This window comes from Malaclemys terrapin, chromosome 1 (assembly GCF_027887155.1).
Source record: "Malaclemys terrapin pileata isolate rMalTer1 chromosome 1, rMalTer1.hap1, whole genome shotgun sequence".
NCBI lineage: Eukaryota > Metazoa > Chordata > Testudines > Emydidae > Malaclemys > Malaclemys terrapin.
This window is the reverse complement of record NC_071505.1, coordinates 90,629,204-90,657,023: the sequence shown is the minus strand read 5'-3', so window position 1 is coordinate 90,657,023 and position 27,820 is coordinate 90,629,204. Positions and strand designations below refer to the sequence as shown.

At 48.8% G+C, this 27,820-nt stretch overlaps 1 protein-coding gene across 2 annotated transcripts in view; it reads left to right on the top strand.

The window, feature by feature from the left end:
- Nucleotides 1–25,993, top strand: part of SREBF2 (sterol regulatory element binding transcription factor 2) — a 41,649-nt gene extending 15,656 nt beyond the window's left edge. The window contains exons 4-19 of one of the 2 annotated variants that reach the window (XM_054030626.1): nt 1,317–1,463; nt 2,711–2,932; nt 4,322–4,436; nt 4,630–4,811; nt 6,637–6,829; nt 7,730–7,911; nt 9,063–9,336; nt 10,975–11,144; nt 12,644–12,812; nt 13,458–13,578; nt 15,883–15,992; nt 17,186–17,318; nt 18,400–18,568; nt 20,343–20,528; nt 21,804–21,915; nt 22,820–25,993. In XM_054030626.1, coding sequence (XP_053886601.1) covers nt 1,317–1,463; nt 2,711–2,932; nt 4,322–4,436; nt 4,630–4,811; nt 6,637–6,829; nt 7,730–7,911; nt 9,063–9,336; nt 10,975–11,144; nt 12,644–12,812; nt 13,458–13,578; nt 15,883–15,992; nt 17,186–17,318; nt 18,400–18,568; nt 20,343–20,528; nt 21,804–21,915; nt 22,820–23,040 — 2,706 coding nt within the window. In that variant the 3' untranslated portion in view covers nt 23,041–25,993. The remainder of the gene's footprint in view (nt 1–1,316; nt 1,464–2,710; nt 2,933–4,321; nt 4,437–4,629; nt 4,812–6,636; nt 6,830–7,729; nt 7,912–9,062; nt 9,337–10,974; nt 11,145–12,643; nt 12,813–13,457; nt 13,579–15,882; nt 15,993–17,185; nt 17,319–18,399; nt 18,569–20,342; nt 20,529–21,803; nt 21,916–22,819) is intronic. The other variant, XM_054030635.1, reaches the window with a different exon arrangement.
- Nucleotides 25,994–27,820: the final 1,827 nt, after the last annotated feature.

Here is a 27,820-nt window from a genome sequence, read left to right as displayed (position 1 = left end):
CCATTAACTTTTTAGTGAAGATTGAAGCAAAATAGGTTTTAAACTCCTCAGCTTTCTTGATGTCATCGCTTATTAGCTCTCCTTCCCTGCTAAGAAGAGGACCTACGTTTTCCTTTGTCTGTCTCTTGCTCCTACTGTGTCTGAAGAACCTCTTCTTACTGCCTTTTATGTTCCTTGCTAGTGGAATTCATTTCGTGCCTTGACCGTTCTGATTTTGTCTCTACATGCCTGTACTTTCTTTGTACTCTTCCTTAGCACTTTGTCCACGTTTCCACATTTTTTAGGATTCCCTTTTGATTTTTCAGGTAATTAAAGAGCTCCTGGTGGGCCATATTGGCCTCTCACTATTCTTCCTATCTTTCTTTTGCATTGGGATAGTTTGCAGTTGTGACTTTAATATTGTCTCCTTAAGAAACTGCCATATCACTTGAACTCCTTTTCCCTTAGATTGTCTTCCCATGGGACCTTACCTACCAGTTCTGAGTTTATTAAAATCTGCTTCTTTCAAGTCCATTGTCCTTCTGCTGCTGCTCTCATTCCTTCCTTTCCTTAGACTCATGAATCTCTCATTTCATGATCACTTTTCACCCAAATTGCCTTCCACCTTTAGCTCCACAATCAAACCCTCCCTGTGTCCGAGAATCAAATCTAAAATGGCTGTCCCTGTTATGACCTCCACTTTCTGAAATAAAAAGTAGTCCTCAGTATGTTCCAGGAACTTACTAGAGATTTTGTGTGTTGCTGTATTACTTTTAACTACCCAGACATATATTGGAAAAGACCTCCATTACTATCAGGCTTGTGTTTTGGATATTTCTGTTTGTTCGCCACCGCCATCGCATCCTCCTGACTTGGTGGTCTATAATACGGCCGGAAATGCTGTGTTCAAACCAGCATTTGAACGGCTGCTAGAGTGCTCACCCCAGTAAAATAGGGTATGTTCTCGGGGAGCCAGTTATAGGTGCAACCACTGCAGAGGGGAGACTTACACCCACCCTTTTATTTTTGCATGTTAATTTCCCCATAGAAATAGACATGACTTGAAAACCAGTGGCAGTCTTGTTTCTTCCTTTCCCATCTTCCAGCCTTGCGTACAGGTTGTCTCATTGTGGAGTTTGCGCTGACTTCTGACATTCAGAGAAAGTCCTGGTGGTGTGGGGTGAGGGAAATAGGGTTTCTGGATCCCAGGCTTTTGCTACCTACCAATTCTTCATGCAGTCGGATAGGTCTGTTATGTGACAAGTTTGTGGTTTCTGGAGATGGAGATGTATTTCCTGATGCTCACCTGCTGTGTTCCCATATTCTGTAACCCCTAGGTTCTGGTCCAGCCTCAGATCATAAAGACAGATTCTCTTGTCTTGACAACTCTGAAGGCAGATGGTAATCCAGTTATGGCTGCAGTTCATAATCCGGCCCTCACTACACTGACCACCCCTATTCAGACAACAGCACTGCAGGTACCGGTATGAACATTTTCTCTAAGTTGTTGCCTCTCCTTTTAAGAGTTTGTTAGTGCTCTCCATAAGTGACAATGGGAGGGAGTTGGCGTGCTGCCCTGGTCATGCCCGAGATGAGGAATAGCCTCTCTCTTCCACCAAGGCTACATATGCAATTTGTGCATTTTTGGCAGTATCTGCTGACCAGAGAGCAAAGACCAAGGGTAGATTCCTGTTCACCTTTTTGCTGCATTAGCTGGAGAGGAACATGAACTAATAATAATCCACTGCCATTTTAAAGCTCATTGGAACAGGAGAGCACTCATAATTACAAGGTAGCAAACTTAAAATAGCTCAAAGAAATCTTAATGCATACTCTGTGAAACTTGCTACTACTAGATATTATTCAGGCAGATGGCATGGTAAATTTCAAACACAGGTGTCTATGTGAACAGCATCCTCAGTGACACTTAACTGTAAGTGTCAGGCATGCTCCATGGCATAAACAGATCACTGACTCAAAAAGAAAATCTCCTGGAAAGGTTCTAGTATTGCATAGACTGGTTCATGATGAGAATGTTTCTTTTTCTCTCAAAGCATCCACAGTTGGAGACAAATTTACAAGCCTAGATTAACCATTGGCTTGCTCTGGCATGGTAGCTGGTTTTATTGGGTAGTTGTGAGCAAACTGTAAATAGAATTGTCAAAATATTGGCTCCTTTTTAAAAAAGGAGTTGCTATCCTAGCTTGCAAAAGACCATCTGGCCAAGCAGCACAAAGATTTGAAGGGGTAGTAAAATAGAAGCCTTGGGCCATACTTGCTAGGTGGTGGAATTATGCGTTTTTTCACTTCCCCCACAAAGGGATTCTCAAAGAGCTTTATTTCTCATTGTATAAAGGTAGCTTTGGAGAGCCATTGGTTAGTACAAAGGATTTTGGGAGCCAGCAGGATCTTGAGTTTGTTTTTCACATGTTCAAATGAAAGTGACTCAACACTGGTGAAAAGTCTTAGGTCAGCAATCCTGGAGAATAAAGTACTTCCTCTCCATACAGATATTGGCATGGCCGATGGCATTGCTCTACTAATGTGTCTTATCCTTGACTTGGGGATGGAGTGTGTATTGAGGTGAGGGAGTGTATTTCCTTGGTCGCTGTAACCCTTTTATTTCCTGATTCCACACTTTGTTTTTCAGACTCCTTTTTCTCATGTGGCACATATATCGTGTGTAACTTGGCTGTTACTCTTAATGCTGTTTTGTTCTCTGCCTTTTTAGACCTTGGTTGGCAGCAATGGGACCATTTTGACCACGATGCCCATGATGATGGGACAGGAAAAGATGCCCCTCAAACAGGTGCCTGGTGGGGTCAAGCAGCTGGAACCTCCCAAAGAAGGAGAGAGGAGGACGACCCATAACATCATTGAGAAGCGGTATCGGTCATCTATAAATGACAAGATCATTGAGCTGAAGGACCTGGTCATGGGAACAGATGCCAAGGTAAAGAGATGAAAGCTGCTGTCATTAAGCTTGTGTGGTCTGCAGCCCTCTCACCTCCAGATGTGTTAGATAAGAAGAATCCTGTCTGACTGCTTCGTTGGTGAGACCTTAGCTGGTGCAAGCTATTAGTAGTAGTTGTTTTTATTAATTATTATTTTATTGGGATGGTAGGCTGCCAAGGAAAACACATGAATAAGAATACTACTGGCTCAGTGTTCCACGGTGATGCTAGGGGCACTGTTGCTGGAGACGGAGGTAACAAAACACATGACCTAACCTGTCTTGGTGGTTAAAGATCCTCTGGGCCTTTTGTAAGAGTTGTGTTAAAGAACTCTCTGGTCAAATCCCAACCTGGCTAACTACAGTGTTACACCGTTCCCCAGTAGTTTCAATACGGTAGTCTTTGCTTCCTTTCTTAACTGTACTGTGCTGTTAAATAGCTGCCTGGAAGTGGCTGAATTTCCATGATGGGTAGATGAATCCTATAAACTGTCTCAAAAGAGCTTTGGAATGAAAGTTGTAGAAATATAAAACTATTTTTTTTACACGGAACTGGGCAATTTGATTCCTTGTTGCTTTGGTTTGAGAGAACTACTATTGGTTCAAATGCTAAAGGTGTTATGGTGGCAAATAATAAGACCCGAATTCAGGGTTATGCCCTTTCATCCGTGCTATTTGCTGACCTCACTCTTGCAGATAAGGGAGCTGCAATTCTTAACATTGCTTCTGGTGCTAGTGAGGTCATCAGCTGTTGCCTGGGGAAACGGGAAACTTGAGATTTGAAAAACCAGGCGATACACAGTGCTTCCATAGCTGTGTGTCTGAGCGGCTCCATGTGCTTTACAAGCTAAACCTAGCAGCATCCCCTAGGAGGCAAATATTTTCACTCTACCGATGAAGGTGGGTTAGGAGGTCTGAGGCACGAAGAAGTTATGGGACTGGCTGAGGATCTCCTAGTGAGCCAGTGGAAGAGTGAGAAATGGTCGTAGTGTTAATCCATAAAAGCGTGTTCCTCCTGAAGAGAGCCCCTTTATTACTAGCTATGCACTTGTATCTTTTCTGGTTAAGGCTAGACCTGAATTCTGTTACTCTGATTGGGGTTCTTAAACTGTTTTTAATGTTTGTTTCCAATAAATATTAATTCACCCCTCTGGTTCCCAGACACAGTAACTCCCCCTCTAGTTAGCAAGCCACTCTGCACTTCTCAAAGTGTAATCTTTCCTGACCTCCGTGCTGACCCTTTCAGTGGCTGTGTTGGTGCTACTGGATGGTCATTTTCCCACCCTCTCTGTATATCACATGGCGAAGAGTGTGGCACTGCTTAAGGTGGATGGGCCTCTGGTTATGTGATCTTATAAACTGCTTTCCACACGTGTTGTTTCCATGCAGATGCACAAATCTGGAGTACTGAGGAAAGCCATTGATTACATTAAATACCTACAGCAGGTCAACCATAAGCTGAGACAGGAGAACATGGTTCTGAAGCTGGCTAACCAGAAAAACAGTAAGTTATCAGAGCCAGGCAGGAGTGGGTCAGGAGCATGTGCTTCCTCCTGCCCATTTGCGCCAGTGGTGAAAGATTGCATGTGAAATAACATCAGTGTTGGCCCATATCTCTGTGGCAAGCTGAGCAAAGTGGGCAGGGCACAGGGCATGGTCGCGAGGTGTGTAGTAAATGGAATCTCTGATCTTTGCAGAGCTGCTGAAGGGCATTGACCTGAGCAGTCTCGTGGACAACGATGTGGACCTGAAGATGGATGACTTCAACCAAAACGTTCTCTTGATGTCTCCTCCGGCCTCTGACTCGGGGTCCCAGGAGGGCTTCTCCCCCTATTCCATTGACTCTGAGCCGGGAAGCCCGCTCCTGGATGATGCAAAGGTAATCGTAGTTAAAAGGAGAGCAAGGGGGCTATCCTCTCCAGGGGTACATCATGGCCAGGACTTTAGATCCTTGTGAGTCTCAACAGTGCCAGCTGCTTATCATTCAGGAGCAGTGCTGACAGAGCTCTGAAGGGTAGGGCTGCAGGGAACGGAGTGGTTCTGTAGGGCAAGGGATGGTGTGGGAGGAAAAGCAGATTGTCATAAAGGGTGCAAGATACTCTCTGGACGGGACATGACTCTCGCCTAAAAGGGCTCTACTTAAGGGGGAGAGCCAAATGCTTGCTCTTGTTTGTTTGTATTGCAATGGCACATACAGGCTCCAACCAAGCCAGGCTGCATCATGCTAAGCTCTGTACAGATATATATAGATTCATAGATTCTAGGACTGGAAGGGACCTCGAGAGGTCATCGAGTCCAGTCCCTTGCCCGCATGGCAGGACCAAATACTGCCTAGACCATCCCTAATAGACATTTATCTAACCTACTCTTAAATATCTCCAGAGACGGAGATTCCACAACCTCCCTAGGCAATTTGTTCCAGTGTTTAACCACCCTGACAGTTAGGAACTTTTTCCTAATGTCCAATCTAGACCTCCCTTGCTGCAGTTTAAACCCATTGTTTCTGGTTCTATCCTTAGAGGCTAAGGTGAACAAGTTCTCTCCCTCCTCCTTATGACACCCTTTTAGATACCTGAAAACTGCTATCATGTCCCCTCTCAGTCTTCTCTTTTCCAAACTAAACAAACCCAATTCTTTCAGCCTTCCTTCATAGGTCATGTTCTCAAGACCTTTAATCATTCTTGTTGCTCTTCTTTGGACCCTTTCCAGTTTCTCCACATCTTTTTTAAAATGCGGCGCCCAGAACTGGACACAATACTCCAGCTGAGGCCTAACCAGAGCAGAGTAGAGCGGAAGAATGACTTCTCGTGTCTTGCTCACAACACACCTGTTAATGCATCCCAGAATCATGTTTGCTTTTTTTGCAACAGCATCACACTGTTGACTCATATTTAGCTTGTGGTCCACTATAACCCCTAGATCCCTTTCTGCCGTACTCCTTCCTAGACAGTCTTTTCCCATTCTGTATGTGTGAAATTGATTTTTCCTTCCTAAGTGGAGCACTTTGCATTTGTCTTTGTTAAACTTCATCCTGTTTAACTCAGACCATTTCTCCAATTTGTCCAGATCATTTTGAATTATGACCCTGTCCTCCAAAGTAGTTGCAATCCCTCCCAGTTTGGTATCATCCGCAAACTTAATAAGCGTACTTTCTATGCTATATGTAGTAAAAGACCGTGCCTCAAAGAACTTTTAGTCTTGAAGACAAGACACATGACATGGATGAAATAGGAGATGAAGGAAGGGAGGATGGGTTAATAGTAATAGCATGTATTTACACAAACTAGCTGTGTGCCTAATTTCTACAGGCAATAAGCCCATGAGTAGTTGCAATATTAACTCACCACCTGCCTAGTTATTATCAGATAAAAGGATTTTGTAGGCATCACAACCAAGGTGGGCAAGGTGGCTACATGTGGCTTTGATGGAAGCTTAGTGCTCGCCTAAAATAAGGAATCAAAGAAACTGAAATGATGGGGGCCAGAGGGAAGGTTAGTCACTTTGCTACTCCAGGCCCCTCTTACTGAGCCAGGAATGGCTGCCCCAGAGTTCTTGGTGGCATTAGTCAAATATGTTGAAACTCGTGCTCTCCCCGTCATGCATATGTGTGCGCACACATATACACGCACCCACTTGCTGTTTTACAGTGTGCTTAAAGTTATATCTCTTCCCGCTCTTCCTCTCCATCCCTGCCCTTTGTGAAGGTTAAAGACGAACCCGACTCTCCCCCTGTGGCCCTTGGCATGGTGGATCGCTCTCGAATACTTCTCTGTGCTCTCACATTCCTCTGCCTCTCCTTCAACCCTCTGACATCCCTCCTGGAGGGCCGAGGGATGCCCGAATCAGACAGCCCTGTATACCATGGCTCTGGAAGGAATGTGCTGGCCATCGAGTCAGGTAACCATTTAAAAACAGACTTTCAGAGTGCATCAAGCCTCCTTTGTTTACAAAGTATTGTAGTAGTGAGCTAGAACCCCGGCAAAGGGGGAGGTCAGAGACCTGAATAGACTAGTGAGTGCTTTGACATGATTAGTACTTACTTACAAGAGGAAAACTAGGGGCGGTAAAATCAAACAGTCCAGTGGGTTACCAGAAGGTACCTGTACGTAGCCCATCACCACAAGCTACCCTGGTTGGACAGGTGCTGTGGAGTTTTGAACTAGGTCATGTTTTTCTATTTCCATAAGGGTGAACTTTCTAATGAAGTTCAAAGAGCTATTTCTCTGGTCATTTTTCATAATTTACAAATCAAGTCATTTGTGAAAATCAGTGCAGAAATCATGGCTCCTGCCACAATGTTAACTTGGCCATGCTTCCCAGACTGTGTGGTTTATGGTGTGTGTTTAACAGCCTACACAGATGTGTTAAATTACACTTTTAACCAGGGCCAGGAACCCTATAGGGACCTCTGCAGTTCCCTGACTTGTAACTGTGCAGCCGTCATGTTGCACTAGCTTACCTTTGTGCATTTAATTAATATCTTACTGTATTCCTTTCAGGCATCAAGCATCCTGGGATGCCCAGTTCTTCACTAGAACCACTTGCGCTGTCCTCCCCTCAAGGGGAAGTTTAGTTTTGTTTGTTTTTTTTAAAATTAACTTTGTGAAGCGAGATTTTTTTTTGACGTTGCAAGCTTCTAAGTCAGTGTTCAGATGTCGAGAAATCAATAACTACAGTCAGTTGAAGAAAATCAAATCTTTCCAAGATTCAGGACATGTTAAATGGGGTCACAGTGACATGTTGCCTGTTGAGCTTGTGCTATCCCGGCTGACTTCTCTGTATTTCTCTTTCTGCCAGGTGCTGGCGGCTGGTTTGGCTGGATGATGCCCACTTTGCTGCTGTGGCTGGTGAATGGCGTAATTGTCCTGAGTGTGTGTATAAAGCTCCTTGTGCATGGGGAGCCAGTGACCCGGCTGCACTCCCGCTCGTCTGTAATGTTCTGGCGGCATCGCAAGCAGGCTGACCTGGATTTGGCAAGGGTAAAGCAACCCCGCACTATGCAGAGCAAATCCTGCTCTTCCCCCAGTGAACCCTTTGGCGGTCCTGATGGCTGGCACTTGGGAGAATGCCAGCATTTCTAGGGTTAACCTTCCTGTGCAGTTTGAAGTGGAAAACAGGGAGAGAATTGGTGCCAGATAAAGGACATCAGTCTGCACGAGACAAACAACTAAACATGTATAGCACAGACAGCAGCGCTGTAAGCCTCCCATCTACAGCCCCTGAATCTGTGCCTCACTCCTGCCTTGCAGGGCAGCCTCTGGGGGGAGAGGGGAGTTCAGTCTTCATTCCCACTCAGTACTTGGCAGCAATGACATTCCTCAGCACGGAGAGCTCAGAGCCGCTCAGGATGCCGCTCCTGGGCTGAGGAGGCTGTGGGAGAACTCGGAGGGAATCACAGAATCATAAGCAGGCAGGCAGAACGGGCTGCTTCGGGAGAGACTGCTGTGCCGAGCAGAGCTGGGGGCTGAAGTGGGGGGGTGTCCCCCTCCCCCTTCCTCAGGATAGGTCGGTCAGCCTGCTGTCTCCCCTGTCCCACACCACTCTCCTCTCCCTCCCACCGCACACATCCGTTGAAAAAGAGGCTGACAATCTACTAGGATCTCCCTGGAATAATGGGATTGAGAAACCTGCATCATGTGACACTGTATCTGCCCCATGATGCATTGCAAACCCTTCCCAAAGCACCCTGCGTCCAGTTGCACAGTGGGATAGCTACCCATAGTGCACTTCTCTCTGTGACGATGTAAGAGTTGCTAGTGTGGATGCACTCTGCCAACATAGGAGCTAGTGTGGACATGCAACAGCGATTTTAATTAAAGCGGCATAACTTTTGACGACAAAACTTAGTAGTGTAGACAAGTCCCTACACTGGCACTCAGCTGAGAGGTGTCAGATTGCATGGGCCATGGAGACTTAACTCTTCTGATTCCTGGAGGTGGGGCTCCAGGGCTTGGGAGGGGAAGGGGGTGTAAATGGGTGTGGAGGTGCATGGAAAAAGCTTGCACTGTCTCTGCTCAGACTGTACATGTTCTGGGGGTAAATAGAGTCCTGTGGTCTCAAGGGCTGTCAATGCAGCCCCATTCAGCAGCTTAAATGATCTTTGTTTAACCATTCACCATTGCATTTGCAGGGGGATTTTGCGGCTGCTGCATCAAATCTGCAGATCTGCCTGTCAGTTCTGGGCCGAGCGCTGCCTGCGTCCCGCTTGGACTTGGCCTGCAGCTTGTCCTGGAACGTGATCCGCTACAGTCTGCAGAAACTGGGGCTGGTTCGCTGGCTACTGAAGAGGACTTCACGGCGACAGCGAGCAAGAGAGGCTGCTGCCGGTTTTGAGGAGGAGGCCAAGACCAGTGCTCGGGATGCAGCTCTTGCATATCACAAGCTCCATCAGCTCCACATCACAGGTAAGGGCAGAGGTTGCAACAGAACTGTCTTCCCCTGACAAAATGAGGACGCTCGTAGCTGCCCTTCTCATTGGATCCTTGGCAGGGCTCCTTGTCCTGCTCTCCCCAAATCTGCTACTAGCTCAAGGGACAAGTTACACACAGACTGACTTGAAATGTCACAAAGGAACAACACCAGAAGAACATCTCAGTAGGCATCCCCTCTCCAGGGGTAATAGTATCGCCTCTGGGGTGCTGTGATTTGTAAGGCATGATTGAACATTGTTATAAGGTCCTGTCCACACCACAAAGTGGAAGTGTGTCGAACTGAGTGAGGGGTTAACCACGTAGTAAGCTGATTACCCTACTCAGTTGTAATTGTACCGTGGATGGCCTCCAGAATTCCCCGGGGCACATTTTGCAAGAGTAAGCTGTTTAGCAGGTGCCCTGGACAAATTCCAGATTGGTTATGCCACCCTAAAATTCATGTTTTTTAAATAAAACCTGGGGTTTCTCTGACTCTCCTCCCCTGAACTGCTGGGTGGCAGTGCTGTATGCTGTTACACAGCTGACGCAGTGCACCTGGCAGGTTTCTGTAGTAAGTGATCCATGTACATTTGGCTTGAAAAATCAGCTTGTTCCTGGGGAGCAAGAGGCTTTCCCAGGTGGCTGCCATTAACTGCTATAGAACCTAAGCTTTCATGGAAATGATAAACATTGTTTCTAGCCCTTCCGGTTGTGGAGACAATCTTCTAGACATGAACAGCAGGGACCGATGCCATGCCGTCTGCAGAAAGACAGCTTGGAGTCTTTGCTGCTGCTCGGAGCTTTCCCATGCAGCAGCAGATTGAGAACGGACCTGAGTCTCGTCAGTGTTCGCTGTTGCTAGTGGCGATCCTGAGGGTCAAATTCACTCATGTCACTTAAGCAAGGGAAGTGGAAGCAGGTGCCGAGCTAATCACTGGAAGAAGACCCTAAAATCAGAGGGGTGGAGGAGTAGATTAGCAGAGACCACCACCAACACACTCAGGCTTGCATCAGCCAGTAGGTGTGGTACACCTCTGAAACTCTGCTTACGTGTATGTGCACACATACTGATGAGTTTTTGGGGATCGTTACGTGATTAGTGGAGCTTTCACCACTTCCTTTGGTAGAATAATTCACAGTCTAACAAACCTCTGACACATCCTAATGTGTAGCCTAAGCTGCCCTTTGCCAATTTTATCCAATTAATGCTGGTTAGGCCCCATTGGACCACCCTGAGCAATTCTCCACCCTTCTTGATCGTGCTATTCAAATACCTGTACAGTTCTGGGCCCCGAAGGAAGCTGGCTATTCCAGCGATGATGCGTGCAGCAGCACATGACTCCTTCCATGGCTGTTTGGCTCTTGGAGAGCTGGGGTGGGGAAGCAGGGAAAGTACAGAGCTGTGGCTGTAGCTCACAGAATCCAGGAAGAGAAGTTCAGGTGCAGCTGCTCTGTACGCAGAGCACTGGGTCGTGGTGCCTATGGCACGATAAACTTTTTCTGCCAAGATGGTCCAGACTGTGTAGGGTGCAGGCTGTGAGATACACGGTAATTGTATTAGTTGCACTAGGATCTGTTTTGCATGGTGACTGTATAGGAGAGGTGAATTCTTCTCCTCTCTCTGTGGCACAGGTAAACTTCCATCCAGCTCGGCCTACTCAGGTTTGCACATGGCCCTGTGCGCTGTGAATCTGGCTGAGTGCGCAGAGGAGAAGATCCCACCCAGCATGATGGCAGAGATCCACCTGACTGCTGCTGTCGGCCTGAAAACCCGCTGCGGAGGCAAGCTGGGCTTCCTGGCGGTGAGTGAGTCCCACTGTTCTCCCCCCAGTGCCTCCCAGCAGAGCTCTGAGCAGGGAAGGCCTGCTTATCTCCAGTCAGTCACTGTTTAGCCAAAGGGCGCATAGTTAGGTCTTGGTGGTTGTGACGCTTTGGGGTTCAACCCAGACCAGTGAGGGGTGGTCACCACCTTCCCTGCGGCTCTGGGTGCCTTCAGTGCTATGCTGCCATGGCTCACAGCCTGACACAACAGACAGCCTACAGGCATGCAGGTCACACACCCTGTCTTCTACCACCTGGTTACTTTTTACAGAGTGACCCCAACACCCTCCCAGTCCTGAATTTCCCCCAAACTGTCTCCCTGTGACAATCTGCTGGGGTTCCCAGAACCGAGCATTACTATGTTCCCCCTCTCAGCCTCAGCCAGTGAGAGCTTTGCTACAGCTAAGCTGTGTGACAGCTCCCTGATGCACCAGTTTGTCTGCCTTGCCAGCAAACTTTTCGGGGCTCTGCCAGTCCAAATCTTGCCTTGCAGATAACAGTGAACCCCAACTCCTGAGTTCCCCAGAGACGTCTCCCCCTTTACTGAACACCCTCAGAAGCTTCAGTTCGTTGCTCCTTCAGCAAGACAATACACTGCAGCTCATTAATTTAACTGGGGTTTGACACTCTTATTTCAATCAGTGCACTGGAAAGGGTTATAGTAAAAGTAAATCAAAGTTTGTTTACCGAAAGGACACAAGTTTAAGTGTTACCGAGTATACGGCACAAAGAGAGAGGGTTACAAGCAAACAAAAGTAAAAAATACGCTTCTAAGACTAAAACTTAACTTCAGCAAGTTACAATCCTTACCTAAACTCAATTCCCAAAGACTTCAACCCCTTTGCTTGAAGAATCCAATGTTCTGTGTTTTCAAGAGCTCTGACCCCCTTGAAGCCCAAGGGATGGGTAACTCAAATGCCTTTTTGCCCCCCATAATGTTCATTGTCTCTGTTATCAAAAGCCAGTAAGGCTTCTTGCTGTTCTTCCCTTCCAGTCACTTTCCATCCCCTTGCTGATTTGCATGTCAATGGGGCTTCCATTGTTTTGATTCCACGCTGCTTAAATTACACTGGAGACAGGTAGCTGCCTTTCCTCCTGTCTGGGAGAAAACAGGTTTCTCCCTTTGTTTGGTCATACACAGCATAATATCAGCGAGTATCCATAATTCCACATTGTGTAATATTAATCACCAGGGTGACCTGCTTTCATAAGATGTTACTCTATGCTTTTATAGTACAGTAATACTGTATACAATCAGCTGATTCAATTGCTTGTTCGTTGGGGTTTAGACCCCTCTGTTTTCCCCCTGGTATGTTTGGCCCCTGATTCTCACAGTGGTGCCCAACAATTCCACTGAATTGGAATTCTTATGCGCTGGCCTGTAATGAACCTTGCCCTTGTGCTTGCTGTCACTGAGCCATATGCATGATGTTTGCATGTCTCTCTCCCTCTTCTTGGCACCCTTCTCCTTTCTCCCCAGGGTTATTTCTTAAATAAGGCCCAGAGCCTGTGTAGCGCAGAGCGGAGTGCCATTCCCGACTCCCTGCGCTGGCTGTGTCACCCGCTGGGACAGAGGTTTTTTGTGGAACGGAGCTGGACAGTGAAAGCTGCTACAAAGGAGAGTCTGTACTGTGCCCCGAGGAACCCAGGTAAGAGCCACTGTGTGTCTGACACTTTCAAATGCATGACCGTCCAACATCTTGCACAGGAATTCTTTTCTCGCCTCTAATATCTGGGACAGCTTACAGTACCTGATCCCAGAGCTTCTCCAATTCCTGCACCCCCCCCAAGTCAAGATCACTTGATTTCCTCCATTGCTAGCAGCTGAGAGGGCAAGTTTAATCCCTTCATTTCCTATCGTGTGCTGTGTTTCTGCACATAGTCCCGCCACTGTTCTCCAGTCACATAACGGAGCAGCATTCTCTCAAGGTGAAGGGCTGAGTGACTAAGAGGGGTAAAACCATGGTCCTTTCTCTTTAGAACAGTATCATACCTGTTATTTTACATGGGTGAAGTGGCATTCCAGATTGGGATCTGTGGGCTGGTTGTGCAGAGCTAGATCACTAATAATGAACAAACCAACAGAGGTGTGGAGGGTCACTTTGAATAAGTCAAAAGTTTGAATTTTGGGGATCTTTTAGGTCCCTGCACCAGTCCCTCAAGAACATCCCTCTTGCTGGCTCCTAATGTTTCTGTCTTGGAGTCTGCTTCCCTCCTCCAGCTGGTCTTGTTGTGTCTGGAGATGCTTGGGTTTGTGAATAAGAAAAGAGCAAGACTCTTGTTCTCTTTTCCAGCTGATCCCATAGCCCAGGTTCACCAGGCCTTCTGTGAGAATCTGTTGGAGAGAGCTGTGGATTCCCTCGTGAAGCCTCAGGCCAGGAAAGGGTCCACGGGACAGGAGGAGGAGGAGCCCTGGTGAGTTTCAGTGCTTAGGTTATTACTGTCTAGATGAGGGGGACCCAATACTCTGGGGCATCAAGGGCTGCATTCATAGTTATTGTCCTCAGGGCTCCTAGTAAATTAACTTACATCTTTTCAATCAAACTTACCACCCTAATGTAACTAATAAGGGCCACTGATCAGTAGTGGGGATTGAACTCAGGACCTGCCAAACCCCCCGCCACTTGAATTTGAAGGAGAAAACTTAGCTGTAACAGTTTTGGGCCCAGACACTTGGAGAGAGACTTGGGGACATACACCAGCTCCATGCCTAACATCTGTTTGTTGGTATCTTGATAGCTAAATAAAAAATGTTAAGTTGCATTTACCAGCAGTGTAAACCAAACCAAAATATATAGATGTGTGAGTGGCAGAGCAGGTTTTGGCTGCAGTCTTTGTCATTGGTCTCTGTCACCACATCTGAGGGAAAGCAAAGAGTTGCTTTTTATTCTCTGAGTTGTCTAGTTTAGGACTGAACTATGGTCATGCCTTGTCCTAGACCAGTCCTAATTGTCTCTCTCAAATCTGTGAAGTTCTGTAGTGATCTGCCCCCCAAAAGAGGGCTTTGGTCCAAGAGGACACCACACTTCTCCCCTCCCCACCCCCCGATCAGTTAGGAAAAAGTGTAGTTTTTATTATAGTGCAGGTTTAGTTACGTTTTTATTTGTAAATCTAAGTACTGGTATAGTCCCAGTGGGTGACAAACAACTTGATCCAGCTCATTGAAATCGATGTATGACCAGCTACTGCTAATGAAGCGGAAAGGTTGCAAGGTGTTGTATACTGTGCGTGGACTGCTGTGAGAAGGTAGCCCTATGTCTCTAATTGGCAGGGGTCTCTCCTAATACAAATACATTTTCCATGGACAGGATCCCCAAATCCTCTGTGACAGACACAAAGGAACTGGATAAGTACAACATGTGCTGTTGTCTTTGGCCAAGGTTGAGAACATTTGATAGCTTTTGTGACTTGCTGAAATGTAGTTCAGATTGTCTTGGAAGCCACGCATGGAAAGGAGCCTATAAAGGACTCGTAATATTGTCTCACCTAATGTCAGCAGGTGTCATACTGGAGAGAAGGCTGGCAGCTTCCAGACAGCATCTATAAAATTTAAAGTGCTAATTAAAATGTTAGAGCAAATGTTGTCTTTCCCATAAACGTCACTTGTTACACACAGTAATTCTCCTCTGTTCGTTCCAACTAGTCCTTCCCATAATAAATTGCGTTTTTAGGGTTTGTGTTTTCCCACCTATCAACTGACTTACAGAGCAGGTAGAGCATGTTGGTTGAGACCTTGGGGCTAATATTGAGTGTACTCCTGGCCCTGATGACACTGACAGTGAAGCACTAGCTAACACTGCCCCCTGGAGACTGAGGATCTGACTACATTGAAGCCGTAAGGAGTAATTCCCAGTTTGAGGAGACCTACCTGAACCGGCTCTGATTGAGCTAGCATGCTAAAAACAGAATGGGAGCTGCAGTGGTGGGAGGGGCTAGCCACCTGGGTCTCAGTCAGGATCGTACTCAGGGTAGGAAACCCCTTGTATGCCGTGTGCTTGCTCGATCAGAGCTGGCATGGGTATGTCTCCTCGAGCTGGACATTTAACACCATTCTCCCCCCCCCCCCCCTGCACCCCCGCCAGCTTGAAGTCCAGACAGACCCTGAGTGCAAACATCTCTGCAATTACACCGGAGGTTAATTCACTGCTCTGGGTGAATCTTAAACCTGGCCTCTCTTCCTCTGCCCAGCACAACCTGGATGGGTCTGTCTACACTGCAGCTGGGAGGGCGCGTCTCAGCATGGGTAGACAGACACAAGCTAGCTTCACTCGAGCTAGTGCACTAAAAAGAGAAGTGTGGTGGATGCGGCTCCAGTGAACGCTCAGGTTAGCCACCTAAATCCAAGCCTGCCCGAGCCCTGGGTCTGAGCTCAGGTGGCTAGTGTCAGTCTCAGTCTCCGCCACAGCTGTGATGTCCACACTGCCCGAGCTAGCATGAGTCTGTTTACCCGTGTGGGGAGGCACACGCCCAGCTGCAGTGTAGACGTACCCAGCCGGCTTCGTCTTGACCCAGTCGTATTCTTCCAGGCTGGGGGAAGGTTGCTCGTAGTAAAGCAGCACTACTCCGAGCTTGAACTCCTGTACCTGCCCCCTAACTCACTAACCTAATGGGTCAGTGGAGCTTATGAATGCGACTCATCCAGATTATATTGTCACACGCTGCAAATGTGGCATCTCATGCCTTGCTGCCTAGTGAATGTCGTCTTGCCTGTGCTTGCAGTGAATTCTCCAGTGCTTTGGAGTACCTGAAATTAGTCAACTCCTTTGTGGACTCGATGGGAAGCGGGACACCACCTTTCAATAGCAGTTCGGTGCTGAAGTCAGCCCTGGGTGAGTGTCGTGGTTCAAAGCTGCTCCATCTCTGGGAGTCTTAATGATAGCCCAGCTTCTGAAGCACCCGTCTTCTTGGGGGTTTACTAACTACAGGGGAATCAGCCTCTGCTGACGTGCAGCCCCTTCTGGGCTGGGACAGAGCTATTCAGCAGCACACCACCTACAGCAGTTCAGCTCCACGGAATAGAAACTCCACTGGCAACTTCAGGTGGACGGAGTGGATTGTGGTGGCTGTGTATGTTGCTGCAGTGCCCAAGATGTGATAGGCACTTTCCAAACCCTCGGAAGGACCACTCCTGCACTTGAGAGCTTCCAGCTGTCAGAGAGCAAATGGGTGCAACATACACACACACAAGAGCAGTGGGCAGGACTCTCTGATCTCACAAGGGGAAGACCTCTTGCCCCCCAGGAATAGGGTTGGCTAGTGATACAGTCACTGGAGGGATAGCTCAGTGGTTTGAGCATTGGCCTGCTAAACCCAGGGTTGTGAGTTCAATCCTTGAGGGGGCCATTTAGGGATTTGGAGCAAAAATCTGTCTGGGGCTTGGTCCTGCTTTGAGCAGGGGGTTGGACTAGTTGACCTCCTGAGGTCCCTTCCAACCCTGATAGTCTATGAAGCTGGAAATAGGTCAGGCTAGTAGAAGCAAACACCCTTACCCTAGCAAGGTTGGGTCTGGTTTGTGCTCGGATGGGAGATCTTCAAGGCAAAGTTAGGTGATTCAGTAAACTCCACTCAGTCAGCGGGAACCAATGTGCGAGCATTCTGTGTGCTGCTGGAGTAGCTGCTCTTTGGATGAGAGAGGAAAACTGAGATCTTGACAGCTTGTCATCTGAAGATCCCATGCCCCTCTTCATTAGAGTAAGGGAGAGAGTCTGGCTAGGCTGACTACGTTCTGAAGGCCAAAAATTCCCCTTGCAGTTTTGAGTGAGTACAGTGTTCTTCACTTCTTCTCCTAGCCTATTGTGTAGCATTATGATGTGCTGTCGAGAAGTTGCGGCATTTCACCCTAGAGACGGCTGCATTTCAGTGCTGGGTGAAATAACTTCTATCCATACATTCCCTAAAGCTCTTCTGGATCCATCAAGGTGGAAGGCACTAGAAATATCAGGCATTATCCTTCTACTTATCTGATCTCGGCACAGTTTTTTGTGCTTTCCCTGGCTGCAGTGTTGTCTTACTGTTTCCACAGGCCCTGATTTGGTGTGCAGATGGTGGTCAGCGGCAATCGGCATGGCAATCAGTTGGCTCAGAGGGGACGATGCAGGCGTGAGGTCACGTTTCACAGAAGTGGAGCGGATGCCCAAATCCCTGGAGATGTCTGAGTGCGTGGGCCTTTTACCTTGGTCAAACCACCATATCTTTCCAGAAATGACTATATCAATGGCCCAATTGAAAGCAGATGTTCTGTGGGGCCAGGCACATGTTGACACTTGTCCTGTTGGCTAACCCTATTAGTGCTGCATCAGAAGGTGGTTGCAGTGTCACGCTGGGAGATTGTTTCAGAGCCTGCTGATGCAATGGCATGATGTGGAAACGTCCAACACGTAGGAGTGTTCATTCTCATGTTGATCAGTGCCTGTGTTGCAGATCTCTGGGCAGTGGGTTGGGGAAAGTCCCGTGGGAATGTAATGCCCCTGTACGGGCTATCTAAACGAAAAATTGTGGGGGAAGGTTATCCTCTTCTGGGTCCTTTCTCTCTGAGTTCCCTAGGCTGACGCCCTGTGTGAGGGGAAAGCATGTAAACCTTTCCTAATAACACTGAAAGCAGCAGCAGTGCCCCTCACTGATGAAAGCCCCTTCGTCTAGCTGCATGTGGGCTCCTGTAGACAGAAACTCAGGCTTGGTCTACACTACAAATGTATGTTGGTATAACTATGTTGCTCAGGTGTAGACAGTGCTATGGAGAGCTTCTCCTGTCGACATAGCTACCGCGTCTCGGGGAGGTGGATTACCTACGCCGATGGGAGAAGCTATCCTGTCAGTGTAGATAGTGTCTTCGCTAAGTGCCACAGCAGCCCAGCTGCACTGCTGTAAGTGTAGACAAGCCCTCAGTGGTCCTAGAGCTACTAGCACATGTACAGACACGGGCTTTGTGATGGGTGCCCCCCATGCCCTTGGGTCTGCCTGTGCTGCACAAGTCTATACCAGTCTGCAACTTCTCTGGGTTGGCAGGCCTCTTATGCCAGATTATGTGATGGGTTTTTTTGTGATCTGAACCGATTCGGGGGGGGGAGAAGGCTGAGACCACTCAACTCATTTCCCTTAGGACTTAAGTTCGGTTCAGTAAAGGTCCTTGAAGGCTCAAGGCTTGTTTGATTAGAACTGGAAGGTGCTTTAGAGCAGCTGCTGGAAAGGCCTGGACACAGCACTGTTTGAAAGCGTTGCCCTGTCTCTGTCTTTCAGGAATGCCCTGGTGAAAGCGATCTTCCATGTATGCAAAGCCATGCAGGCCTCCCTGTCGGGGAAGGCAGATGGGCAGCAGAGCTCCTTTGGTCACTGCGAGAGGGCCAGCAGCCACCTGTGGAACAGCCTTAACATGAGCAGTGGTGTCTCTAACACTGGCCTCAACAATGTAAGGGTCCAGGGTGCCCTCTGCTAGCTTGAGCTTCCTTCCTGATTCCTGCAGGGAACTACCATGTCGTTTTCATTAAGGCCAGAACGTTGCTCTGGTCTGCCCTTGTGGAGGAGTTCAAGGCGTGTCACACTTCCCCCCGCTTCTGCTCTGCTCCAGGCTGGAGAGGATTTCCCTCCCCCCAGTATCCCATGCTTATGACTGGAGAAGAGGGAGAGATGGGCGCCTCATTCAGCCTTCCCGCCCCTCCTGCTTGATGTGGAGGTGACTCTCTGTTGTAGTGCTATGCTGGCGGCACATGGTTGCAGCTCAGTGCTTGGCCGTGTCATCTTGCCTGTTGCCACCCCTTCTGTTAGTCACCTCCTTATTGATTTGTTCCCGTAGCAGCCCCCATCTCTGGTCTGCTCTGAGGCCACTGATAAATCTGTAAAGTAGGGACTGCTTATGTCCACTCTGGTCTGGTTCGGGGCACTTGACATCATTTGAGCGGTTAGTTCCCCTCCTCAACAGGAGTAAGATTGTACAAAGCCATTTCTCTGCATCGGTGCATCTCTCGTATCTTTACTTTTCAGAGCACCGCAAAGCGCGGGCTTCCCTGCAGGACATGTGGGATGCTGGGCTCTGGCCCTCTGTTATTCCTGGGGGGCAGCTGTAGTGCATTGTAGTTGCATTGCATGTTCTGGCAGTACTTGTGCAATGTTTCTGCAGTGCAGTACAGAGGCACTCTCCATTTCTGCAGCGCAGGTAGACTCTCCGAAGGATGGCTAGGATAACACCCCATCTCCCCTGCCTGGGAGCAGCAACGGGTGGGATTCAGGGAGCTTGGGCGGGGACAAGGCCTCCCTTTTCTGCATGTGGTAGAGCTCTCTCTGGTCTGTAGCGTTCTGCCTCTGGCGGAGATCTTGGTCGATCTCAGTAAGCTACTGCCTGGTCAGTACTTGGATGGGAAAACCGCCAAGGAAGCCTGGCGCTGCTGATTCCATTTGGAATAGCCTCTTGGTGTGTAACTAGAGTGTGTGTTTAAGGGTGGTGTCGCCCTGGGTGACACCATGGAGCTCTGAGGTGGGACTGGTGGCTCTCCCATAGCCATCTGCAAGCGGGCCGGCCTGTCACTGTGCAGCTGTGGAGGGCACTGATGTGGTTAATGGATCAAGCCAAATGTGGTCGTCAAAATTTCCTTTCTGTGATTCAGTGTAACAATACAGAGCAGGTTGTGGTGTGCTGAAGGAGGGCGCATCAAGTGCTTGCTTGCTTTAGGCATGCTGTCCTGCAGCCTCTAGCTTTAAGGGTCTCAAGTTACCACAGCCTGGCTCGGGGGTAACTAACTCTCTGGGGCAGGATGGCTCCAGGTGACTGGTCAAATGTGGAGCCTTTTGCCTCGGCTGGTGGTTTGAATCCAGCTCAGCTTGGTAGTGACTGAAGGTTGTTTTGGATTTTTGGTGGCTGATCTGCTGAGCCGGCACCACATCGCAGAGCCATAACACCATGTCAGCAGTACTTGCCCTCTAGAAATGGTCCTTCCTGTTCTGAAACGAAGGAGAGGACTTTGGTCCCCAGAGCCATTGATTTGGGCACCTCTCGGCAGCACTAAATTCCCCTTCAAAATTACTTGAGGCATTTAGCAAAGTGGTTCTGCTCAGGTGGGCTGGTCACTCTGCCTGCTCGCAGCTAGAGGGCACTGCTGCTCCCAGCCATGGATAATCCTGGCCACTCTGCAGTGGGCAGCTGTTAGGTCACTTATCTTCTCCATCCTCTCTTGGGGGGCTCCTTGCAGATGATCCAGCTGCTGACCTGTGACTTACTGCTCTCACTCCGCACCACACTGTGGCAGAAGCAGGCGAACTCCAGCCAGGTCCTGGGTGAGACCTACCACGCCTCGGCCTCTGAGCTGACGGGTTTCCAGCGAGACCTCGGCAGCTTGCGCAAACTGGCCCATGGCTTCAGGCCCGCTTATCGCAAGGTAAAGTTCTGCCTCTTTTCTCATTCCCATCTGCCTTCCCCTCGGTCCCACAGAGCAAGCAGTGTTCGTTTTCAGCCTGCTCTGCACAGCACCACACTTCCAAATAGTCGCCCCAAAGAAGCTTCGTCACTTGAGTTTGTAAATCTGAAGTGCAGAAGAGGACAGAATGGCACAGGGGCTGGAGATAGCGCATGGAGTTCTCACATCTCCAACAGCATTCAGTCTTTCCCCAGGCACTTAGTAAGCGAGAGCCACTCCCCTCCGACAGCTGGGTGGGGAGCTGGCAGTATCCGTCCTGTTCCCAATGGGCAGGTGTCTATATTAGTTAATTGGCCTCCTTTGTGGTATACACTGCTGAGATTGCCAATGAGAGACTAACCCTCCTGTCCCTAGAGGTGACTGCAAGTTGGATTGAGGCCATTGGCAGAGGGTAGGACAGGGAACCATGCCCTGTCTGTCCATGCTGCTCCTGCTCTGTGGATAAATGGAGGACTTGGGTTCTGTCATTTGGATGCTTTTCACTGATTGGACAAAGCACCAGGGAGCATCCTGTGAACAGAGTCCTGTAGTGTCCTGAGGGGATGTGTGCGCCATATGGAAGGGACGGAGGTGAAGGCCTGGGGTTTTCCACTTGTAATTCCTGTGATCTCCCTGCTCAGGCTGGGCCACTGGAGAGCCGGGTGGAGGAAGAGTCTATGCAATGTGGGACTCTGTTTACCCATGTGCTAAACAGTGGCTGAGAAGTACGGTGCAACCCCTCGTGTCTCATCCGGGGTCCTCCCTCTCTTCCCACTCCATGTCCCTAGTCAGTGCAGGGTTACTCCTTATGTTCTAACCTGCAGAGCTTTATCCTGTCTAGTTCTAAATGTGTGTAAACAGCCTGTGTTAAACAGCTAACCCCACTGTCCCGGTTCTCATGGCCAGCTCTGTTCCCGGGACATCAGACCTGTTCTCTGAGATAAGGAGGCCACACCTCTTCCATTTTCTGCCCTGGATCCTGTGTTGATCTGCTCCTGCCAGCCTCTTCCACCCAGCCCCTTCCTCGCCCTCCTGTACCCTGGCAATGTAACAGCTTTGCTTCTCACTCCTTTCTTGCCCCCATTTTGGGACCACTCAGTAGGGAGTGCCAGAGGCCTGGCGCGAGGGGAAACCATGTCCCTGCTTGTGAGCTGGGAGCTCTGTCCCACGTGGCGGCAGCATGGGATATGCAGTATGGACGTAGGATCTTCCCAGTGTGAGGCTGCCCATCGTTGCCTTCTGCTCTCTTCCCCCCAGGTGTTCCTGCACGAGGCTACTGTGCGCTTGATGGCAGGCGCCAGCCCCACCCGCACTCACCAGCTGCTGGAGCACAGCTTGAGGCGACGCACCCCCCAGAGCGGCAAACAAGGTCGGTGTGGGAACAAGCTCCCTGTTGGGAGAGGGGTCTGTAGCATTCTTTTGTGCCGTGGGCTCTTTGGCAAGCAGGGGGTTATTTGGCAAGGCTTAGTGTCTGGCACTGAGCTGCCCGGCATGGTGCGTGTTGGCAGTGACCTTGCTGAACGATGCAGGGGTTGGAGGCAGGCTGCAGGATCTGTTAGGTCTTCCTGAAGTCCGTAGCTGAGCTGCTGGGGTTTGTGAGGCTTTGGTGCTCTGGTTCAGGGAAATAGATCCCAGCAGAGCCTGGGATCCCTACACAGACTCCAGCAGAAGATGGCATCTCACTGGAGACGCCTATATTCTAGCAACGGAAACCAGGCCCCGGGGCTTCAAGTCACAGGGCAAGCCTTAAAATGCTTCTTAAAAACCATCATTGAGCTGAATTTAAGGGGAGTGAAGTAACCTAATGAGCTACCTTTAGGAAGCCGGGAATTCACAGATCAGGGTAAAGTTTAAAGTGCTGATTTCCTAAAGAAAAGCCATCAGCTTAAAAAAAAAAAAAAATTCCTCTTAGCAAGCAAATGTCTTTGCTCAGGTCACAGTGAGCATCCGAGATTACGAATATTGGCACAAGTTAAATTTGGAACTGAGGGTCTGGCCCCTGGTAATAGATCCAGTCTGTGTTTTCCCTGGGATCTGGGTGTTAAGGCTGCGATCCTGGCCAAACTGCAGTTTGGGCCACCTCACCTTGCTGCCTTAAAATAACTCCCTGAAGGTTTCATCCCATCCTACTCAGGCGTGGTGTATTGACCTCCGCAGCGGTCAGCCAGCCCGGAGAAGGCTGCGTTTTATGGTGACCGACAGGATCCCCAGTGCCGGGGTTGGGCTAGAGTTATGCCAGGCTTGGTTGCAATGGTTTTTCTTCTCCTGCACAGGTGAGCTGGACGCTCTGCCAGGACAGAGAGAGCGAGCCACGGCGATTCTCCTGGCCTGCCGCCACCTCCCCCTCTCCTTCCTCTCGTCCCCAGGCCAGCGCGCAGTCCTGCTGGCAGAAGCAGCCCGCACGCTGGAGAAAGTGGGGGACAAGCGCTCCTGCAACGACTGCCAGCAAATGATCGTCAAACTGAGCGGAGGCACCGCTATTGCCGCCTCCTAGCCCAGGGGCCTTGCGGCCAAAGCCAGCCTTGTGAGCCATCAGACTGGACTCTCCCCCATTATAGTCCCTCTTTAGAGCAGACCGTTCTAGATTAGGGCCATGCAAGTGGAATCACTTGGGCCGGGGAGGGCTCTGGACTAGCCCAGGGTTAGCTTTCCTAGTGATTGGCTGCGTTCAGGCCTGGTGGCAGGACTGGAATCTGGCTAGTGCTGTTCTAGTCTGTATAACCAGGCCAGCGGCTGCTAGCAGCTCCCCCACTCCCTTGCCCCTCGCTGTGGTTAGAGGCGATGCCGGCTCAGGAGGAGGGGTCAGCAAGCCCTGAGGATAGAAAAGTGCCATTTCCTGGTGCTGGGTGGGTCTGTGTTCCGGGGGCTGCTCTCCCCTCCCCTCTCCCAGACCCCTCAGGGGAGCCACCTGGAACCCCCTCCCAGGCAAAACCAGCATCTCAGGCAACTCTCTACCTGCAGGCTGGCTGCCCGCCTGCTCCGGGTTGGCTGGGATGGGGAGGGGAGAGCACTAGCGCGTTCTCAAGGCGGGGCTAATGACGCTGTTTTTATGGGAGCCTTTTTCTATAGACTTTGCGTGTGTGGGGAGCTCTGGGGGAGGGGTGGTGCTTGGGGCCAGCCCACCACACCCAGGAAATCTCCCTGTGTTTTTTATACAGTTTTTTTATAGGGATGTTTGTGTCTTTACAAGATGTCGGGAACAGTTTCAGTAGATTTTTTCTTCTCAGCACCCCCTGCCCCATGTGCTTCTCCCCCCTCTGGTCACAGAGCTACCTCCTGCCTCTGTTGGGGCCGGGGGAGGGCAGAGTTCTAGTGTAAATCAGCAGCATCCATAATGAGGGCACAAGGGCGCTTTTTTCTGGGCTGCTCATGTGGGTGAGAGACCTAGGATGTGCAGAGACCTGGGCTGAGGCGAAGGGAGAGAACTGTCCCTGCTGGGCCCTCTTCATTGGCACAGATTAAAACGGGTTTTAAAAAAGAGAAGGTTTGATACTTCATTACTCAAAATCCTAGACCTGGTGGTTCCCCCCAGCTCCAGGCCCCTTTGTCTGTCCTCACCTGCACACCCATCAGTCTGATCTGCATGTCAGGATGTGCCTCCATGGGAGGGAGCTTACATAAACCTGATGTCTGTCACGGTTTGGAGGATCCTGGAGCTGGCTGGATCCTCTGTGTACTAATGCCAAGTCATGTGACTTTGAAAGAGGATAGGGTGTGGGAGTGACCCAGTTTTCCTTTTTGCTCCACCGTTCACATTGCCTCTGTCCAAAGACTGTGTGAAATCATTCCTGGTCACACCAGCAATACGGAAGCTAGCGCTTGGCAGGAACGCATTGCTGCTGCTCTCAGTGTGCGTGTGCTGTGTGTAGCTAGAACTACAGTGGTACTGGATACAATCCTATCCAAGCAGGTGCCTGCAGCCCTTGTCTCCAAGCACGGTGTCTCATTGCAGAAGCAGAACTCAAAATTTTTGTTAAACCTTTCTAGATTTATTCCGTTTTCTGCAGCAACCGCCGTTGGAGCTTCAGTTACTGCAAAGAAAAGGCTGTTACAATACACGTGGGACCTTCTGCCTCTGTTTTGCAGCGAGCTCCTGGCGAAGGTTTTAAAATGCCACAGAACTAAACACCCTGGGAATGTTGTCCACTACAGCTTTGCTAAGATGTAAACCTTACTGGCGTAATTCCTCCTGCCATCAAACCACACTTTGACAGTGGTTCCATGCTCACCGTTATTGAACCGCAGGGCATTCTGCAGTGAAATGCCTCACCCTTGCCCCCGCATCTCTCCCACCCCTTTTGGGGGGCATTTAATGGAAGAGTCATAATTGTAATTATTTCCTCAAAAGAAAATGTCCTTTGTGTCTTCCCAGCGTGTGGGTGGATGCATTCAAAGGCTCCACTTAGAACTCCTGCTTCGCATTGGCGTCGACAGCCCATGATAAGTGGGACACTCGGGAGTGGCTTTCTTGCCTCTGGTTTCTGGCTCCTGATATCTCGGTAGATCAGTGTACATGAGATGTCCTATGTGTTGATCGTGTTGGCTGGTTCTGCGTTAAACCCACATGAGTACAATAACGTGGTGATACGAGTACCTTGGGAGTTTGGCACAAGAACAGATGCTGTTTTTTATGGCTCAGCACCACAGCTTCTTGGCTCGTCAGATGGGACAGAGATACAGCTTGTTTGTGGAGAGGCTAATGCCCACCCACCCTCCAAGGCAGGATGAAACTAAGACCCTGGTTTCCAAACAAACTACTCCCATAAAAGCTTCTTGCTCTAAAGCCCTAGACTTTTTAATCTGTTCAGGAATGTATCTGCCCATGGCATCCTCCATGTCATTTCAGACCTCCACTGGTTGGTCTGCCATGGCTACAGTACTTTACTAGGGAGGGGAGGAGTTCCGCACCCGTCCCTGTTTGTCCAGGCACTCATGGGAAGTGGTGAACCATCTCCTCCCCTGGTCACTTCATTTAAAGGTGAACAGAACACTGTACTGGAGTGTTAGCGGGGGGGGGGGAGTGGGATGGACACCTAGAAGATGTTGAGGGCAGTACTGATAGCTTAAGGACAGTGCAGGCTGCCCTTGTGCAAATGGTCCATGCATGATATTTGTTCTTTACACCTGTGGCACTTCTTCAGGTGTGAGGTTCCTCTCTGTGCCTGTTTGTGTGCTGTTATTTATGGACCCGCTGTCTGTCTATCCCCCCATCTTTTTCCATGTATACACTGTAATATTTTTTTTTGGGGGGGGGGTGTTTATGGATGATGTGAAAAAACTGTCTATTTATCCAACTGATATTAGGAGTAGGGACACTTCACTGTAAAAGTTATAGCTGGTGATGGCTCTAAGGAACCATTTCTGCTCTTTGAGAGGTGCCCAGTTATGTACCCTGTCCCAGTGCTAGAGAGCAACTGTTGCCTAATAAAGACCGATGGTACCACCTGGCCCTGTGTATGGTGTATTTATTAGTGCCCCCCCACCCCTCCCTCCATGCTGCCTTTTGGCAGTGGTAAAACTGAATAGCTTTTAAACTCCGCAATGAAAGGGGTTGGACTAGAAATGGCCAAACCACCAAAGTTCTTAAAGGGGAGTCGCTTCATAGAAGTATCTACAAGCCCCAGTGCTTAGCTAGACATCTGGTCTGCTAAACTAGGCTGGAAATCTTGCCTCGAAGGACTTCCTACTGCTCACCACACCAGGAATGTAAGCAAGAGCAGCATTTCCTGGTAGTTTGGGGTTCCTGCTTCTTGTGGAACCTGCCAGTACAGCGCACCAGATTGCACTAGTGGTCCGTCTAGTCCAGGATCCTGTCTCTGCCAGTGGTCATCACCAAATGCTTCAGGGGTAGGTGTAAAACCTTGTAATGGACAATTATGAAATAACATGCTCATAGGGGAAACTTTTGCATAACTCCTGTTACTCCTGCTCTTTATTTGATCCCTTAATTTCTTTTATAGCCCCTTGTGAAGGGCTTCTGACAAAAGCTTTTAAAAATCCAAATTAGAACAACGCCTTCTCCTTTATCCACTGTTTTGTTCACATGCTCAAAGACTCCTAGTTGACGAGGGCTGTACTTTCCTTTTTGAAAGCCCTGCTGGCTTGTCCCATAAATCTACGTCTTCATTTTATTTGTAATTATAGCTTTCAACCTGTTGTCCTGGTGGTATGAAACTCCTAGGATCACCTCAGTGCTTAAGGTAAGCACAGCATTTGCTATAGTAGCTGATCTTAACAAGCGGATGTTTTTGTTTGCAGCTCAACTACTTCAGTCTTAAATACCTTTAAATACAGTGTGTATCCTCTGGAGCTCATGAATTGGTGGTCTTGAATCTAGCCATTGTTCTGGCTTCTTCTCCTTGGATATCTTGTGCTTCATCTTAACCACATGAAGAGCAATTTTGGATAGACATCTCCCCCAACCTCCTCTAAGTGATGAGGACTGATGCAAAGAAATGCTTTGCTCTCCATTTCTCCCTTTATGTTTTGGGAGTCAAGCAGATTGATCCCCAGGCTTCCTGCTTCAGAGACACACATCACACACACACTTTTTTCTCATTTTTAATGTCTGTTATTCTTCAAAATTCTCTTGTAACCCACCAGATTTCCATTTGACCTGCCATTGTTTGTTTGGTTATTGGCTTCACTAGGGCTGGATTTCCATTTTCTGAAAGATGCTTGTTTGACTCAAATAACCTCTTGAAGTTTCCATTTAGCCATACTGGTTTTATTCTCCTTGCCTTCCTACTTCCTTGTCTGGTTAGGGGTATGCCTAACTTCTGTGACTCTGTTAGAGTTGCTGACCTAGCCTCCATGCAGACCCCAGGTGTCTTAATTTCCTTTTTGTGTCTTTGACTAGCTTCCTCATTTAAACAAAAAAATGAGACTTCTAAAGCTGTCTGTGCTATGTCTAATTCTTTCCCTAAGAGTGTTGCACTTAATTAAATAGTCTCAGATTCACATAGGTATTTATTTTCCTAACTTTCAATGAAAGTTAGGAGCCTAAATGCCTTTGGGGATGTGGGCCTTTGTGATCACTATTCCTTAGTGGGTTTGCTATTGTAAACCAACTCCTGTGTTAGAACCAACTCAAGAGTAACCTCTGCTCTTGGGTGCTTTAGAACTAGCTGTTCCAGAAACTGTTGGGAAATTGCTTCTCTAGCCCTTGTCTGGCTGGGAGATTTAACCAGATATGAGTAGCTGACTGGAGTTGCCCATTATGTTATATTTGACTTAGTTCCCTTGTCAATCAATCTTAACAGGGTGCATCTGCT